This window comes from Lotus japonicus, chromosome 5, assembly GCF_012489685.1.
Source record: "Lotus japonicus ecotype B-129 chromosome 5, LjGifu_v1.2".
Taxonomy (NCBI): domain Eukaryota; kingdom Viridiplantae; phylum Streptophyta; class Magnoliopsida; order Fabales; family Fabaceae; genus Lotus; species Lotus japonicus.
Window position 1 is genome coordinate 66,864,992 of NC_080045.1, and position 15,441 is coordinate 66,880,432.

At 37.0% G+C, this 15,441-nt stretch overlaps 2 protein-coding genes across 2 annotated transcripts; both read left to right on the forward strand.

Annotated features, from left to right (window-relative positions):
• The first annotated feature begins 1,215 nt into the window (after nucleotides 1-1,215).
• On the forward strand, nucleotides 1,216-6,663 carry LOC130720026 (zinc finger BED domain-containing protein RICESLEEPER 2-like). The gene is made up of 4 exons (XM_057570610.1): nucleotides 1,216-1,359; nucleotides 1,735-2,173; nucleotides 4,486-6,533; nucleotides 6,625-6,663. The coding sequence occupies exons 1-4, from the start codon at nucleotides 1,216-1,218 to the stop codon at nucleotides 6,661-6,663; spliced, it is 2,670 nt and encodes an 889-aa protein (XP_057426593.1).
• A 3,222-nt stretch (nucleotides 6,664-9,885) lies between these two features.
• Nucleotides 9,886-15,169, forward strand: LOC130718926 (dihydroorotate dehydrogenase (quinone), mitochondrial). The gene is made up of 11 exons (XM_057569577.1): nucleotides 9,886-10,437; nucleotides 10,745-10,827; nucleotides 11,090-11,413; nucleotides 11,770-12,025; nucleotides 12,864-12,944; nucleotides 13,029-13,136; nucleotides 13,212-13,241; nucleotides 13,335-13,472; nucleotides 14,238-14,275; nucleotides 14,393-14,492; nucleotides 14,738-15,169. The coding sequence occupies exons 1-11, from the start codon at nucleotides 10,303-10,305 to the stop codon at nucleotides 14,810-14,812; spliced, it is 1,368 nt and encodes a 455-aa protein (XP_057425560.1). The 5' UTR covers nucleotides 9,886-10,302; the 3' UTR covers nucleotides 14,813-15,169.
• The last annotated feature ends 272 nt before the right edge of the window (nucleotides 15,170-15,441 follow it).

Genomic DNA, 15,441 nt, shown 5'->3' on the forward strand with positions numbered 1-15,441 from the left:
AAATCCTACGTGTCATACATAGCTTCTTCCTCCTTCCCCTCTTTCATTCTTCTCCCTTTCACTCTCTTTCATTTTAACGCTTGCTCTTCATTCTGTTTCTCTCATTCTCTCTCACTTTTTCTCATTCATTGCGGTCTCTCTCTCTCTCTCAACTCTTTTCTCCATCTTTCATATTTTTTCCTCTTCGACGCCGTTCCTGCCACCACCTCACTGACACCGCCACTCCTCCATTCCGTGAATGACCTCCTCTCAGGATGCGCCGCCACCGTACCTCAGTTCAGCGTTTTCATCCAATCCTCCTTTCAACGTCCTTAGTGGCTGGGTCGTGACCTCACCGGCGCCGTTTTTCATGCCTTGATTTAGGTTCTACATGAATTGATTTGTTTTTCAGGTATTCAATTTATGGTTTCTCTTCTTCATGACTTATTTTCTGGGTTGTGCCTGCTTCTCGTGACCTTATTTGTTTTATGGTTTCAACTTTCTGATTCAGACTTCATCCACTCATCGGCAACTCGATTATCGCCACCTGTGGCCTCCCTCCTCTCCTTGGCATGACGGCGATGACTCAGTATCTTCTCCACGGCGTTTATTCCCTAATTTTCATCATCACAAGCGGCGGTCTTCCCTAATCTTCACCCTGGCTGGCATTATGCCCTCATCGCCATCTCAGGTATCTTCAAGCAGTATTTTTCATTTTTTTTATGTGATTGATTAGTTGCCTTATTAGCTGAGTTAATGATTTTTCAGCATTTCAAACCTAATCATGCGAAATTATTAGCCTTCAATTTCTTAATCTTGTTGTGCCGCCACCGTCATCATGCAGAGCTACTGAAAAGCCTAATTTAGGACCGCCAATCCAATCTGATCTTTTGATCATTATTAATTATCAATGAAATTTGAAAAAAAAAATGAAATAGGAAAGAACTTATTTAAATATTAGAGATTTTTTAGAATAGGAAATTATTGACCTCCCTTTTATTCCTCACTTAGTAATTAGTGTTTTTGAATTCAAATTTGTGCTTGACCTTAAATTACTCTCCCTATCAATCCCCAGATTAGTGAAATTATTGCTTAATTATTAGTTAGTTTGAATTCTTATTTTCCTCAGTAATTAGTGTTTTTGATTTCAAATTTTTGCTTATCAATTAGAAGCACTTATGGATCGTTCTGGTTCACCATTTCTCTTCTCTGATCCCAATTTCATCGTTTTCGAACATGGCTTCCGGGAACCCGAACAGAACCCCTCGGAGCCTTGTGCAGAAAAAGGGAGGTGGTACTAAACCACTTGAGTCGCCGCGGATGATATGGACCGCCAAAATAGAGTGTCAAGAACGTAACAAAGCTCTATTTGAAGCTAATGTGTTCAGGATCTCAGCTATGATACCTTAGTAATTAAAATGTGGCACATCTGAACTATTCTCAGCAATTCTTATGATAAGATAGACATGTTCCCTTGCTATGTTGAATATGTATTTATATAGTGTGATGCCAACCTATTCGTTTATTCCAAAAACTGAAAGTGAACTTGGTTGTCCTTAGTGTTATAAATATTGTGATGAAATATTTGGAAATTAATAGAATAAAATGTGGTTGAGTTAATAAGCATTGTAGGGTTGTTATGATAAGATAAAGATTGAATGTAATGTAAACATGGTAAGGTAGACATGCAGATAGTTTATGTCTCAAGATGATGGTTTCAAGAAACTATGATAATCTTGCTGATGTTTCTTTCAGGTTTGCAACCATGATGAATGCTTTAACATAGAAGCACTTATGGATCGTTCCGGTACACCATTTCTCTTCTCTGATCCCAATTTCATCGTTTTCGAACATGGCTTCCGGGAACCCGAACAGAACCCCTCGGAGCCTTGTGCAGGTGGTGCTAAACCACTCGAGTCGTTGCGGATGATATGGACCGCCAAAATAGAGCGTCAAGAACGTGACAAAGCTCTATTTGAAGCTAATGACGGCACTGTTGAGTTTACCCCAGAGGAGATTGAAGGGTTGCTGCTTGAGAAGATGCAGAGGGGGAATCCCTTGCAGATGGTGGATTTCATTAAGCGGCTTAAGCTTTGCCTCCGATGGTATAAGAGAGTTGAAGAAGGATATGTGCAAAAGATAGAAAAGCTTGAGAGTGATCTACAATATGCTGAGAAGAGATGCATGGACACTGGTGAGTCTTCACCCTAGACAATTTAAAGTGTTTTTCTATTTGAAAATTAACAAACTCCCTATAAACTCTCGTAGAGACATAAACTAATATGAATAATCAAAGTTAAATAAAACAAACAAATATTACTCTCACATATTAATATTTACTTTGGAACATGATTTTAATTACATATATAACCCTGCATGTTTAATATTTGATTGAGGAAAAGTTATATTGTTTAACGTCCTGGAATGCCAATCTCACAGGCATTGCCTTTACCTCTGGCCGCAAAACGAAGAGAGCAGAGTGATTATACAGCTGAAGATGGATCACGTGAGATGTTCACAAACATCAAATTTTTTGAATCCCCACTGAGGCATGACTGTCATGTAGAACATAAGTAAATTACAAGATTGGTTCAAGTAACTAAAGTATAAGTCAAGCAAATTCTATACTGAGTTCTTGTGCGATAAATCAATAGTAATATACAATCATATAAATGCCAAAGGAAGAAAATAACCATCCTTCAATTAAGTATCAGTCACCAGCTCTTCCTATGCTCAGTCTTCAATCATATTTTGTGATGTTCAAGCTATCACATGGAATACGTTGAATGTTCTTCCCGTTCAGAACCTTAGTAAGCTGCTTCAATAATCAACACAGTAAAGAAAAGAAAAACAAAACCTCAGGCTCAAAATAAACACCGATCTGAAAAATATCAAATATCAAATGTGCAAACCGAGAACACAAAAACTCCACCCCTTTCCGACCGGCTGGCTCCTCGGATGAATGGGTGATTCGGGCGGGTTAAGACCAAAGGAGGAAAATGGAGAAGAATGAAGACCAGATAAGGAAGGAGGAGAAAACACTCCAACCTCCATGGTGAAAAAAGTTGCATACTTTTAATTGGATGTGAAAATTACTATGGTTAGAGGCAAGAGCAGCTGTGAACGACGTCGTCCTTGCTCAAATTCGTTTTTTATTCCTTCTTCTTTATATTATATTATCAACTAATTTTATATAGTATTTATTTAGTAATTAAAAATAAAAAAGGCACACTATGGTGAGGTGTAGGGGTGGGAATAGGCCAGGCCGCCGAAAGGGGCCTATGGCCTGGCCTGTTTAAGGCCTGGCCTGGCCCGGCCTATTTAATAAAAAGGCTAGGTTCAAGCTTTTTAAGAAGCCTATTTAATTAAATAGATCAGGCTTGGGCTTATAAAAAAGCCTTCTAGGCCTATCAGGCCGGCCTGTTTAATATATTAACTCATATAATATAATATTTATTTATTAAAGTATATATCACCTTCCAACTTCCAGTATCCAAGTCCAACGCTTCACCTGATTTATTTCAGCCGTTTTCTTTCTTGAATCATGAGACTTGAGTAACCCTTGACCTTCTATTTGCTTTCAAATTCTTATTAATTGTGAATAAAGTTGCCTTTCTAATTCTGACTCTTTCTCTTAGACTCTCACTCTCTCCATTCTCCATCTCCATCTCCATGAGCCGGCCCTAATTTCTCTGCATCGCCCCTTTCAAGTTTCAACGGTTTGCACCACCCTGCTAATGTAGTACCAAATTCAAGTTTCAACGGTTTGCACCATCTCCATCTCCATGAGCCGGCCCTAAATTCTGGGTAGTACCAAATTCACCTATATTGTATTTTCTAATGTTGTTAGGAACACGTACCTGATATACTGTCTGCTATGCCATATTATTTTGTTTGGATTTCATACCGGTGATGCATGTCACTAAACTACCAAATAGTTTGAATCGTTCCCTAAAATTCAAAATCTTTTTTTATTAGACAGAACCAACAATTTCCAGGTTACATTATTGACAAGTCTGTACATATATACATAATACATACATCTTTGAGGGTTGGGGATTGGAGGAAAACTGCATATATAAGACCTGAATCCTAATCTATTAGCCACAAAAGGCCATGTGGCCCATGTGTTTTAACATTAATCACTAGAACAGTTGACTCCTTAATTCAAAATCTTTTTAAATAATTTTTTGTTGTTGTCGTGGAGGTACATATATACTGTTTAATCAAATTAACACTCATTTTAATAGATAGAAGGCAGCAATGGTAGTGGGGAAGGGTGTTTAGTGGTAATGACAATTGCAAGTTAGAGATTACACTTTTCACAATTTCCTGGGACAGTTCATTGCATATTGTATAACTTGAACTTTTTACTTATGTAACAATTTATTTTCTGTCATATTTTATCAATGAACTCAATTAGATGAATATTGTGTTCTATTCTAGGTACAGAAATAATCAATAATTTTTAAAACAAAAATCCTCATTGTTCTATTTTTGTTACAGATTCACAAATGTCTACTCCACTTGAGAGCAATCCTATTGTTGTTGAGGTGAACGAGCATGTCCAACCAGAGGCAAGTCAACAGCAAGATAACGCACAAGATGGTGAACAAGTCCAAGATCAGGTCGGTGAAGAATTGGTAACCAAGAAAAAGAGGAAGAAAACATCTCCAGTTTGGGCAGATTTTGATGAAATTGAAATTACCGGGGGTGCAAAGAAAGCAGTTTGCAGATATTGCAAAGAGAAATTGTCTACAGGTGGGAAAGGAGCCAGTACTAGCCATCTGAGAAGACATTCAGAAATTTGCTTACAAAGGAGAGTGCATTTGGCTAGTGAAAAGAAGCAAAGTACCATACCATTTCAGCCTTGTAACTCAGGTAACCCGTTTCTGAATTCTGGTGCTAGATACAATAATGAAAAGATGAGGGAAATCATTGCTTCTGCTATTATGGTTCATGAAATGCCGTTTAGTATGGTTGAGAATGATGTTTGGATGTGGGCTTTCCAGTATGCAAATTCAGATTTTCAAAAGGTAACTCGTAAAACCATAAGAAATGATTGTTTAGCTTTATATGAGATGGAGAAGAGAAACTTGAAGGCATTGCTGAAAAGTGTGAATAAGATTAGTTTGACAACAGATATGTGGAAGTCAAGCCACCAAGTAGCTGAATATATGGTGGTTACAGGTCACTTCATTGATGCCGGGTGGAAGCTTCAGAAGAGAGTTTTGAGTTTTGTGAAAGTGCCAGCTCCTAGGCGTGGGGTTGATGTGGCTGACGCCATTTTCAAGTGTTTAAAAGTTTGGGGGATTGAGAATAAAATTTTTTCCATATCTGTTGATAATGCAGCTTACAATGATAAATGCTTAAAAAATCTCAAGGAGAACTTATCAGGCAATAAGTTATTTCTTGATGGTGCTTTGTTTCATGTTAGGTGCTGTGCTCACATATTAAATTTGTTGGTGCAAGATGGCTTAAGCAAAATCAAGAGTGTCATTGTCAATATTCGTGAAAGTGTGAAATATATCAACTACAATGATGCAAGGTTAAAGGCCTTTTGTGATGTGGTTGAACAGAAACGCTTGAAGGAAAGGAAGCTTGTTATTGATTGTCCAACAAGATGGAATTCAACATTTCAGATGTTGTCTACTTCTTTGAAATTCAAGACCGCCTTGGCTGCATACAAGGAAAGAGAGCCGCATTATGTTTATTCACCTTCACTTGAAGATTGGAGCAAAGTTGAGAAGATTTGCAAACTTCTAGAAGTGTTTGATCTAGCTACTCATGTAATCTCAGGTAGTGAGTATCCAACTGCTAATTTATATCTTGCTGAAGTTTGGAGAGTTAAACAAGTAATTGACAATGCGTCTGAGGATGAAGATGACTTCATGAGAGAAATGGCAGCCCCAATGAAAGAAAAATTTGACAAATACTGGGGTGAGTGCAATTTGCTTATGGCTATTGCGAGTGTTTTAGATCCTAGGTGTAAATTTCACATTGTTGATATATGCTTTCCATTGATATATAAACCTGAAAATGTTGCCATGGAGAATATAAGTAAGGTTAGAACTTCATTGGAAAAGTTATATGATGAGTATGTGTCTATGAGTATTGAGGAGTCATCCTTTGTGGCTGCGAATTCAAATGATGGTGGTAACAATGTAACATCCTCAACTGAATCTGGATCTTCATTTGTCACTGGATTTGACCAAATTATGAATCTTGTGCGTGAAAAGGAAGCGGTTCCCCCAATGAAGTCAGAACTACAAGCTTATTTTGATGAAGGTGTTTATGTTCCCGATGGTAATAATAACTCATTTTGTGCATTGGAATGGTGGAGGAACAACAGCTTAAAGTATAAGGTCTTATCCAAGATGGCCGCTGATATACTGGCTATACCTATCTCCACAGTGGCATCTGAGTCTACATTTAGTGCTGGAGGGCGAGTAATTGATGAATTTCGTTCTAGATTGAATGAAAAATCTATTGAAGCACTCATCTGTGGAGGGGATTGGCTGCGTCATAAGTATAATTTGATGAAGAAGCCAAAGGTAACTACTTTTTATAAGTTTTTTATTATCTCTATAATAATGATTTTGAAAATATTTTCAGACTAAGTGACATTATTTTCTTATTTTGAAGGTGGGTGAAGTGAATGAGGAGATCAACTTGAAGATCTAATGTCATTTTAAGTGTTTTTCCATATCTGTAAGTTTTTTTATCTCTATAATAATTATTTTATATTTTTCAGTCTAGTGACATTATTCTCTTATTTTCAAGGTGTTTTTTGCTGGGACTGTTTATGAAGGACACAAGAAGATGATCTGGTGTTTTTTGATGAGATTTTGGAGGTGCTTTTATCATGAGCTGCTGATTTCTTAAGGAGCATACTGGCAGATTTTTTAAATACTGATATGATGCTTTTTGTTGAGATATTATCTAATGTTATTTGTGTAGTTGTCTAGTTGAGACTTTTTTTCCTTGAGTACTGTTTATGAATCTAGTATGTTATGGAAGATTTTTGGAGGTTATTTTCCAGATTTATTAAATAGCAAAGTAATGAGTTGCTTAGTACTCAAATCTGATTTTTTGTTGAGATCTTTTCTTATTATTAGTGCATATTATCGTACTCAGATCTTCTAAGAACTCTTGAAGAATTTTTGAATTACCCAGGTCCTATGACATTTTGATTGTTGGTAACAATGCATATGATATCATTTTATGTAGTCAGATCCTTGAAGAGTTGTAAGCATTTGTTATAGTGCACTTTGGCAGCTTTAGAATAATTGAAGTTATTCTTTGGACAACATATTGTATCTTAGACAAATACAGGAATTTTTTCTTTTGTTTTTATCAATATTGTTGCTTAAAAAATTATAGGCCGGCCTATTTACATGTAGGCTTGTTGGCCTATTTAAAGATTATTATAAAATAGGCTTTTAAATAGACTACCAGGCCAGGCCAGGCTTTTAAAAAGGTCAGGTCAGGCCAAAAAAAAAAGCCTCTGATAGATAAAAGGCCAGGCTTAGGCCTAAAATTTTTTAAGTAGGCAAGGCCTATTTACGTAAAGCCTGGCCTGGCCTGGCCTATTCCCACCCCTAGTGAGGTGATACTGATATTATCATGTCATGTATATATTCATTTCATGACATGTGATGATGATGAATTGATGATCATGGAGGAGTTGGACTTGTACACGGAAATCTCTCCTGTCAGTGAAATGTGGGAAATAGGGAGGTGGGAAAGGAGTTAGCATGCAGTGGTAGTCAGCAAAAGAGGACAATGCTTCGGGTACCGATGGTAAATAATTCTGAAACCGGACCCGCCCGCTGTCAACCGTTTGAACCCTTTTCTCTCTACCCGTGGACCCGATAAACCGCCCAAATCCGCCCGTTTCACTTTTTCTACAGTGGGTATAGCGGGTCCGGGTCGAAATGGATGTTTTGCTCACCCCTAATTAGAACTACAATAAATTGAAGAGATTTAAACTTCAATCGTGGATTAATACTCATCTCATCTTCTGCCAAATTACTTGAATTGTTTGTCAAAGAAAATACTTGAAATCAGATAAGAGGATTTCCTCATAGCTCAAATGAAGGTTTTTGCTGCAAATAGCAGAGGATTTCAGAAATGCCAACATGACTAAATTACTCAAAAAATTTATGAGTACATCCTCATACAAAAAAATAATAATAGTAGATTTAAACTTATCTGACACTGATCTTAACCCTTTCCCAACCAACATAGAATAACATATGGCGGACTACATTATATTGCAGGTACTAAATCTTACAAAGAACCGTATTGTTACCTTGTGTTTTTCTTCCAGAGCCTACTCAGCAGCCTTCATCTTCATGATAGAATCATCATCATTCCCCCTATCAAGCCCCAATCAAACTGTCATCAGAAGCTACACCAACTAATTCATACAGAACGTAGGATACAAACTTTCAAACTTAATATAGAAAAAGGAGCAGGGAATATAAGAAAGGAGTTGATGTCTAAAACCAAGTGACCAGTTATATTGTCAAGCTATACCCACTAAACATCATGAAACCATAGAGCAACAAAAGAAATACTGTAGAAGAAATGAAACCAAAGAGCATGAAATCCTTACCTGATAATGGAAGCTAGTAATCAACATGAGGAATTCAATATGACTGGCGAATCCATCAGTGATATCAGGAAAATGAAACTCGTAGCCTTTGATCTTGAGAGGAGGGCGAATTGTGAATACGAATTCTTAGATCTGATACTGCTGTTTGTTTTAGTTTGAATTTCAGGTCATCAGTGATCGTGAGGATGGAAGGTCGAGGGGATTTGGATTTGGATTTGTGACGTTTGCATCGGAGCAGGCTATGAGAGATGCGATTGAAGCGATGAATGATCAGAATCCGGAAGCCCTTTAGGTTTCGATTCAAGGGCTTATCAATTTGGAAATCGCAGACGGTGAGGAAAATCTGGAAGAGATGATGGAGGGTTGAAACGGCAGAGGAGGAAAAGAGAGGAGAGCAGGGAAAAACGCGTTCTCAATAAATGCTATTAAGGAGAGATGAGTAAAGGATAAGGAGAAAGGTGTAGGATAAGAGGAATCAATGACTGAATGCCATGTAAGATTTTTTATCAAATTAAGCAATCATGAGGTGCCAAGCAGGCGATGATTGGACCTAGAAAAATCCCTGAATGTATATGTGTATATGTATATATGTATATATTATGGATAACATTGCAACTTTGTATTCTAATCACCTCTCAATAACTCAAAAGTCATCATGTTTTAAATATAAATTGCTATACAACTAGGTGAAACTAGCGGTGTGACCATTTGCGGATAATGGTCGCGGATTATGGGGAAGGTTTTGCAGTGAAGGATGTTAACTCGACGGTGGACGACGATAAGATTGATGACAAAGTAGTTGAACTCTTTTGGTTTTGGTCACAAGGCATAATCATGCAACTTAAAAAATGGTCTTAGGAAAATCAGATTCAAATGGTAGATTCAAATGAGCCTTATGGAAGATCCGTTAAAGTGAATAAGTAGGGCATGCAAAGGTTGCAAATGAGTCCCATTGATGGGGGCGATCGTGAATGAGGAGGAGTAGGGAGAGGGAGAAAAATAGGTATGAGTTGGTTGAAGGTCTACAAAACTATTGAGGAAAGACTAAGTATGACTCCATCGGACCATCGCATCGACGATGACGATGACAATGCGATGTGGCGATGGATATTGAATCTAACATTTCGATTAGCAGATTCCAATGAAGTGATTTAATTTTGGACCAAGAAAAAATGCCAGCAATCCCTATCAATATATAGGTGTTTAAAAAGTGATGAAGTTGGGCTTCAAACAGAGCCCAATTTATATTCCATGGGCTTTAGTGTCCTTCAAGAAACCGACATCGTTTTGAAGCATTAGGGGAATGACTCAGAACTAACGTGGCCAAAAGTTAACCATCTTCTCCTGCGCCTCTCTTCTAAAACCCCGCCTCCACTCACGACGGCCTTACCGCCGCCGGAACCACCGCATTCCAGTCCCAACCACCACTCTCTCTCCGATTCCACAAACCCACTCGAGCTTTCTGCTTCCCACCCATTGCCCGCGGAAGCAAAAGTTCGTATCAAATTCGTATAGTACCTTCCAAGTTTCCACTACGCCAAACCCCTCTCATATTCTCGTTATCGATAACCAGAGTGTCACGAATTCGAGAATATCTCGCTCGCTTTTCTGCTTCCCCTTTCTCAGCGTTTCGCGAGCTGGTTTTTCTGAGTGTTGCGTTGAAGTTACGTTTGTGTGGGGATTTTTGTGAAGTTTTTGAACTAATGGCCGCATGTTCTTCTAGGAAGCTACTGAGAGATGTTTTAGTCAAAAGGGTATTCTCGAATCGAATCCCTTGCGCTAAATGTTTTTCTTCTGCACCACAAAGTGCTCCTAAGATCGGTTATTATTCGAAGAAGGTATGCATTTTCATCATTTTAGATGTATAAATGTTTGTTAACATTATGCATACTGTTGTTGCTGAGATTTTCAATCAAAAGATGAATTGAAAGATCATAGAGGCAATTTTCAATTATCCAAAGCAGCGTGCATGTTGCAGGGTGTGAGTTCTTTTGTTGATGGATTGAATGATCATAGAGAAAATTTCTAGAAATGTATTTAAGAAAATATGCAATGTCTGTATTCTGTGATTGAGATTGTAGAAACTTCTCTGCTTGTTTATGACTTCTGAGGCTGTTTGCTTACTCTGATTACTTTGTTTTGCAGGGAAGGTTGTTTACAGGAGCTACCATAGGCCTACTTATAGCTGGGGGAGCTTATGTGAGTACTGTGGATGAAGCTACTTTCTGGTACTTTCATTTTGGAGTTTGAGTATTTTGTGCATTTTGATTTGCTCCTTTAATTGTTGTTTAATATATCATATTATTTCTGTTTCATTTGTTGGGAAAAAAGTTCTCCTTGTGTTTAGTATTCTAGATGCATTGATTGCATTCCAGTTGTAAATGTAGTATTCTATAATTTTTAAGTGGTTTCACTTGAGAAAATTTATTGATCATGCTTGGCTTGCAAAAGGAAATGAATGATCCAGTTTTCGAGTTCTCTTCTTTGCAGTGGATGGTTGTTCAATGCAACAAAACTTGTGAATCCCTTTTTCGCTTTGCTGGATGCTGAGATTGCACACAATCTTGCCGTCTTAGCTGCAGCTCGTGGTTGGGTTCCAAGGGAGAAGAGGCCTGACCCGTCAAGCTTAGGGCTTGAGGTTTGGGGAAGAAAGTTCTCCAATCCAGTAGGTCTTGCTGCAGGCTTTGATAAAAATGCTGTGGCTGTAGATGGTTTACTTAGTTTGGGCTTTGGCTTTGTAGAGGTTGGCTCTGTTACTCCGGTCCCTCAGGAAGGCAATCCAAGGCCTCGTATCTTCAGGTTGCAAAGTGAAGGGTAAGAATTTGTCTTTTGTTTCTTTATTCTTCTGCTTTTGGTTAATAGAATATATCTGTTTCATCTTTTCTTTTCAACTTTTCTTATCACTCAAAAATAGCATATCTTTGCTCACATGAAAGTTATCTCACGATTCAATATTGGTCCATTGGACACTGACTGGCGCACAGGTTATATCAGCGTAGCCTCTAGCGTGACAACCTTAGGTTGACCTCTCTGTTGCAAAATGGGGGGTTTTTAATTTGTGTTTTGGTTTTGTCATTAAAATTGTCTTTTATGTTATATTTGATAGGATGGAGTTTTTAAAGTTATCGTGTTGCCTACATTGTTCTAAGTCTGATAAATTTCATGTGCAGTGCTGTTATAAATAGATATGGCTTTAATAGTGAAGGAATTGTTGCTGTTGCAAAGCGGTTAGGTGCTCAGCATGGTAAGAGAAAACTAGATGAAACTCAAAGCAGTTCAACTTCTTCCAATAATGAAGTCAAACATGGTGGAAAGGCTGGCCCTGGCATTCTTGGTGTCAATCTTGGCAAGAACAAGACAAGTGAAGATGCTGCAGCAGACTATGTTCAAGGGGTTCATACATTGTCTCAATTTGCTGATTACTTGGTAAATTCTCTTTTCATATATGCCTGTTATAGAAAAGAAAGGAAATATAGAATTTTTATATGCTGCAACTATTCATGGTATGATTGATTGCAGGTTATAAATAAATACCGTGCAGTTTGATGTTTGTTTTTTACATTTGCTTTCCATTAATTATCAATTTTGATTGTCTAAAGAATGCATCTAGTTTACTCTATAGATTAACTATGAACTTTGATAGTGTGTGGTCCATTAATATCTTGATTATGGATTTAAATTTGTGGTTTTGCTAATCATGACCTGCATTAACTAGAGGACAAGAATCATTGTATCACTCATAGGAAACCTTGATTTAAGATTGCTAGACAAAAGAGAAAGATGGTAACATATCAATGTCATCTTTGGCCATCTCCTTGTAAACGCTCCAGTTAAGTTTTTTAATTGAAAAAAAGTTCTTCATGGACAGAGTATGGAACATCAACCTTGGCAAGTATTTCATTACCTCTAAATTTCCGGCCCAAACATCCTCCCTGAACATGATGCAAGTAATATGTAGGGATGACAACCGTATCCAAATCTGATGGGTGAAGTGCGGGTATGAAAGTTGTTTTCCACAAAAAAGTTTAGTAAAAGTGATCAACTTATGTAGGAGAAGCTGAATGGGGGTATTTGCTTAGGAAAGGGGTATCATCAAGTTAACAAGGAAAGGGAACATGCCTGTATAGGAAGAGATGGTAAAACATAACTGATATAAGGATTGCTTTTATTTAATCAAGTATCCATGTGGCTTACTATTGATTTAAACGTTTTTTTGTACAAATGCTGACATTCTGTTCTGTATTTTTTTTTTTTCATTTTCTAGGTGATTAATGTTTCGTCTCCAAATACCCCTGGCTTGCGCATGCTTCAAGGAAGAAAGCAATTGAAGGATCTTGTGAAGAAGGTAGAAACTGGGATGTGAAGCTTTCTCCATCTGTTTCTTGTCCTGTATGCATGAAGAGATTGAAAAATTTGCTTTCTTTTGAAGGTTCAAGCTGCTCGTGATGAAATGCAATGGGGTGAGGAGGGTCCCCCTCCATTGCTGGTAAAAATTGCTCCAGATTTATCAAAAGAAGACCTTGAAGATATTGCTGCAGTAAGTATTCGCATGTTCATGTATTTTGTTCTATCTTCATTTCATATGTGTATAACGGTTTATATTTGTTTCTAGGTTGCCTTGGCTCTTAACTTGGATGGACTGGTATCTCTCTGCTCTACCACTTATTTCATATTGTAGCCAGAACATAGCGGTTCAAATTATGAAATCTTCACTTCATTCATTTATGGTTTCCAGATTATATCAAATACAACTATTTCAAGACCAGATCCTGTCAGCAGAGATCCATTGGCTTCAGAAGCTGGTGGCTTGAGTGGGAAGCCTCTCTTCAATCTCTCTACCAATATCTTGAAGGAGATGTATACCTTGACAAGGGTGCGTTTGTTGGTTTTATATTGTGATTAGTAAACCACACTTAAGTTGATTTAGTCTATCCAGTACTATCACTAAATCCTTGCCACTATTGTTGATGGTGCAAGCAATATAGTCCATGGTTGCTAATGTATATAAACTTATAATCATTAAACTCAGAACCTGATAGTGTCTTAAAGTTTCTTTTACTGTTCATTATTTTCAAGATCTTTAACTTATAGATTTAGTGTGTCTTCTAGCACATAATTTGCGATTGCAGAGTAAAAGTTGGAGGCAACCACTTAGGGCTTGTTTGTTTAAGCTTTTAAAAACTGATTTTGTGGTTGTGTAAAAAAGGAATTTATTTTTATGAAAAGCATGTTATTTTTTCGTTTATTTAATTACAATTGCAAAAAAAAAGCTTTATTTTAAATGATATTTAGAATTTCTGCTTTCTTTCCAGAAGAGCTACTTTGATAATAATAAATATGATTCTTTTTAGATTTTGCTTTTCCTACAAAAGCTGAAATACTCTTAAAATAAAGCGTTTTTAAGTGATTTTTAAAATAAAGTATTTTTTCATTAAAAAAAGATAAAAACAGGCTCTTATCTTCTTAACGTGAAATTTAATTATATGACATGCAAATACCTGTGACTAGCACTAAAACTATTTTTTTCTGTACCGTATGCTGTATGGGTATCTCATTGATTAGTTTTTCCTGTTATGCAATTATAATTTTCGATCTCCTCTTAGCTGTCTTAACAACATGGCTCTGTCATGTATACCAGGGCAAAGTTCCTTTGATTGGCTGCGGGGGCATTAGCAGGTGAAAACTACATGTTCCTTGGCTCATTCATTCCCATAGTTGGATTGTAACTATCTGATTTAGTATTCCTTTTATAATTTTAAATCAATAATTTATGAGCCTTGTATATCAATTTAGTGGGGAGGATGCATACAAGAAAATACGAGCCGGAGCAACTCTTGTTCAGCTCTACACGGCATTTGCTTATGGGGGACCTGCACTTATTCCTCAGATTAAGGTATTAGTCTTAGTCTTGCACATGTTCAATACTGTGGATTGTGACTCCATAACCAATTAAAAGTGATGATACTCAAACAGTCAAATAGTACAGACAAACACTCAATTTTTCTCTCGATCTCTCTTTTCTTATCATATCCATCATATATTCCATTCATGACTTCTCTGTTGTGTGTGCACTATGTGAATATCTATGAATCGTTTTCTTCATCCACAAAATTCTCATTCTCACTGGATTGGTTTTAGGCTGAATTAGCTGCATGCCTGGAAAGAGATGGTTTCAAATCAGTTCTTGATGCAGTTGGTGCAGATTGCAGATGACTTTTATCCACTTCTGAATGCCGTGCTGTAAGCAGCATATAATTATTATCAGTAGCTGTAGCGATGTTCCTTTTTTGGCAATATGGAAGTTGCAAATTTTGTTGGCTTCTTTTTAGTTTTTGTGCCTAATTTATTGCTATGTGATTGAGTTTAGCCACATGTTCTGATTCTTCTGAACTGTAAAGGCGAGCTATTTTGGGCAACTCAGGCAAACTATTTATAATGAGCAATTGTTTGACAATAAGGCCCTCAAATCATTGAGATTTGAGAAGTACTTGTGTACAATAGACCTATCAATAATCTTCATCCCAACTATTGTATATTAAGTTTGAATTTGAGTGTGAAGATTTCTTTTAATCTATTGTTTTAAGTATCCACACTCTAAATAACTCTAGAAAAAGTTTAGGTTAAATACCATAATCCTATGTGGACCAATGGTATTTAAGATAAGTGACATTGAAATTTCATTGGTCCAATCATACTTTATCACTTATCTTAAATATCATTTTTGTCATAGAGTGATTAACCCAAATTTTGCCTAGGCTCATTTAGACAAATTCCCAATATGTATTAACATTATCAATTTTAAAAATTCCTTGCAAAAGATTTAATTTTGGGCTTAGAAAAGG

Excerpts from the sequence above, each read along its gene's own strand:
- LOC130720026 (XM_057570610.1), top strand. The coding sequence starts at position 1,216 with ATGGCTTCCGGGAACCCGAACAGAACCCCTCGGAGCCTTGTGCAGAAA. Across the intron at positions 1,360-1,734 it reads AAGCTCTATTTGAAGCTAAT|GTTTGCAACCATGATGAATG; the intron begins GTGTTCAGGATC and ends TGTTTCTTTCAG. Across the intron at positions 6,534-6,624 it reads ATTTGATGAAGAAGCCAAAG|GTGGGTGAAGTGAATGAGGA; the intron begins GTAACTACTTTT and ends CTTATTTTGAAG.
- LOC130718926 (XM_057569577.1), top strand. The coding sequence starts at position 10,303 with ATGGCCGCATGTTCTTCTAGGAAGCTACTGAGAGATGTTTTAGTCAAA. Across the intron at positions 10,828-11,089 it reads GTGGATGAAGCTACTTTCTG|TGGATGGTTGTTCAATGCAA; the intron begins GTACTTTCATTT and ends TCTTCTTTGCAG. Across the intron at positions 14,276-14,392 it reads GGCTGCGGGGGCATTAGCAG|TGGGGAGGATGCATACAAGA; the intron begins GTGAAAACTACA and ends ATATCAATTTAG.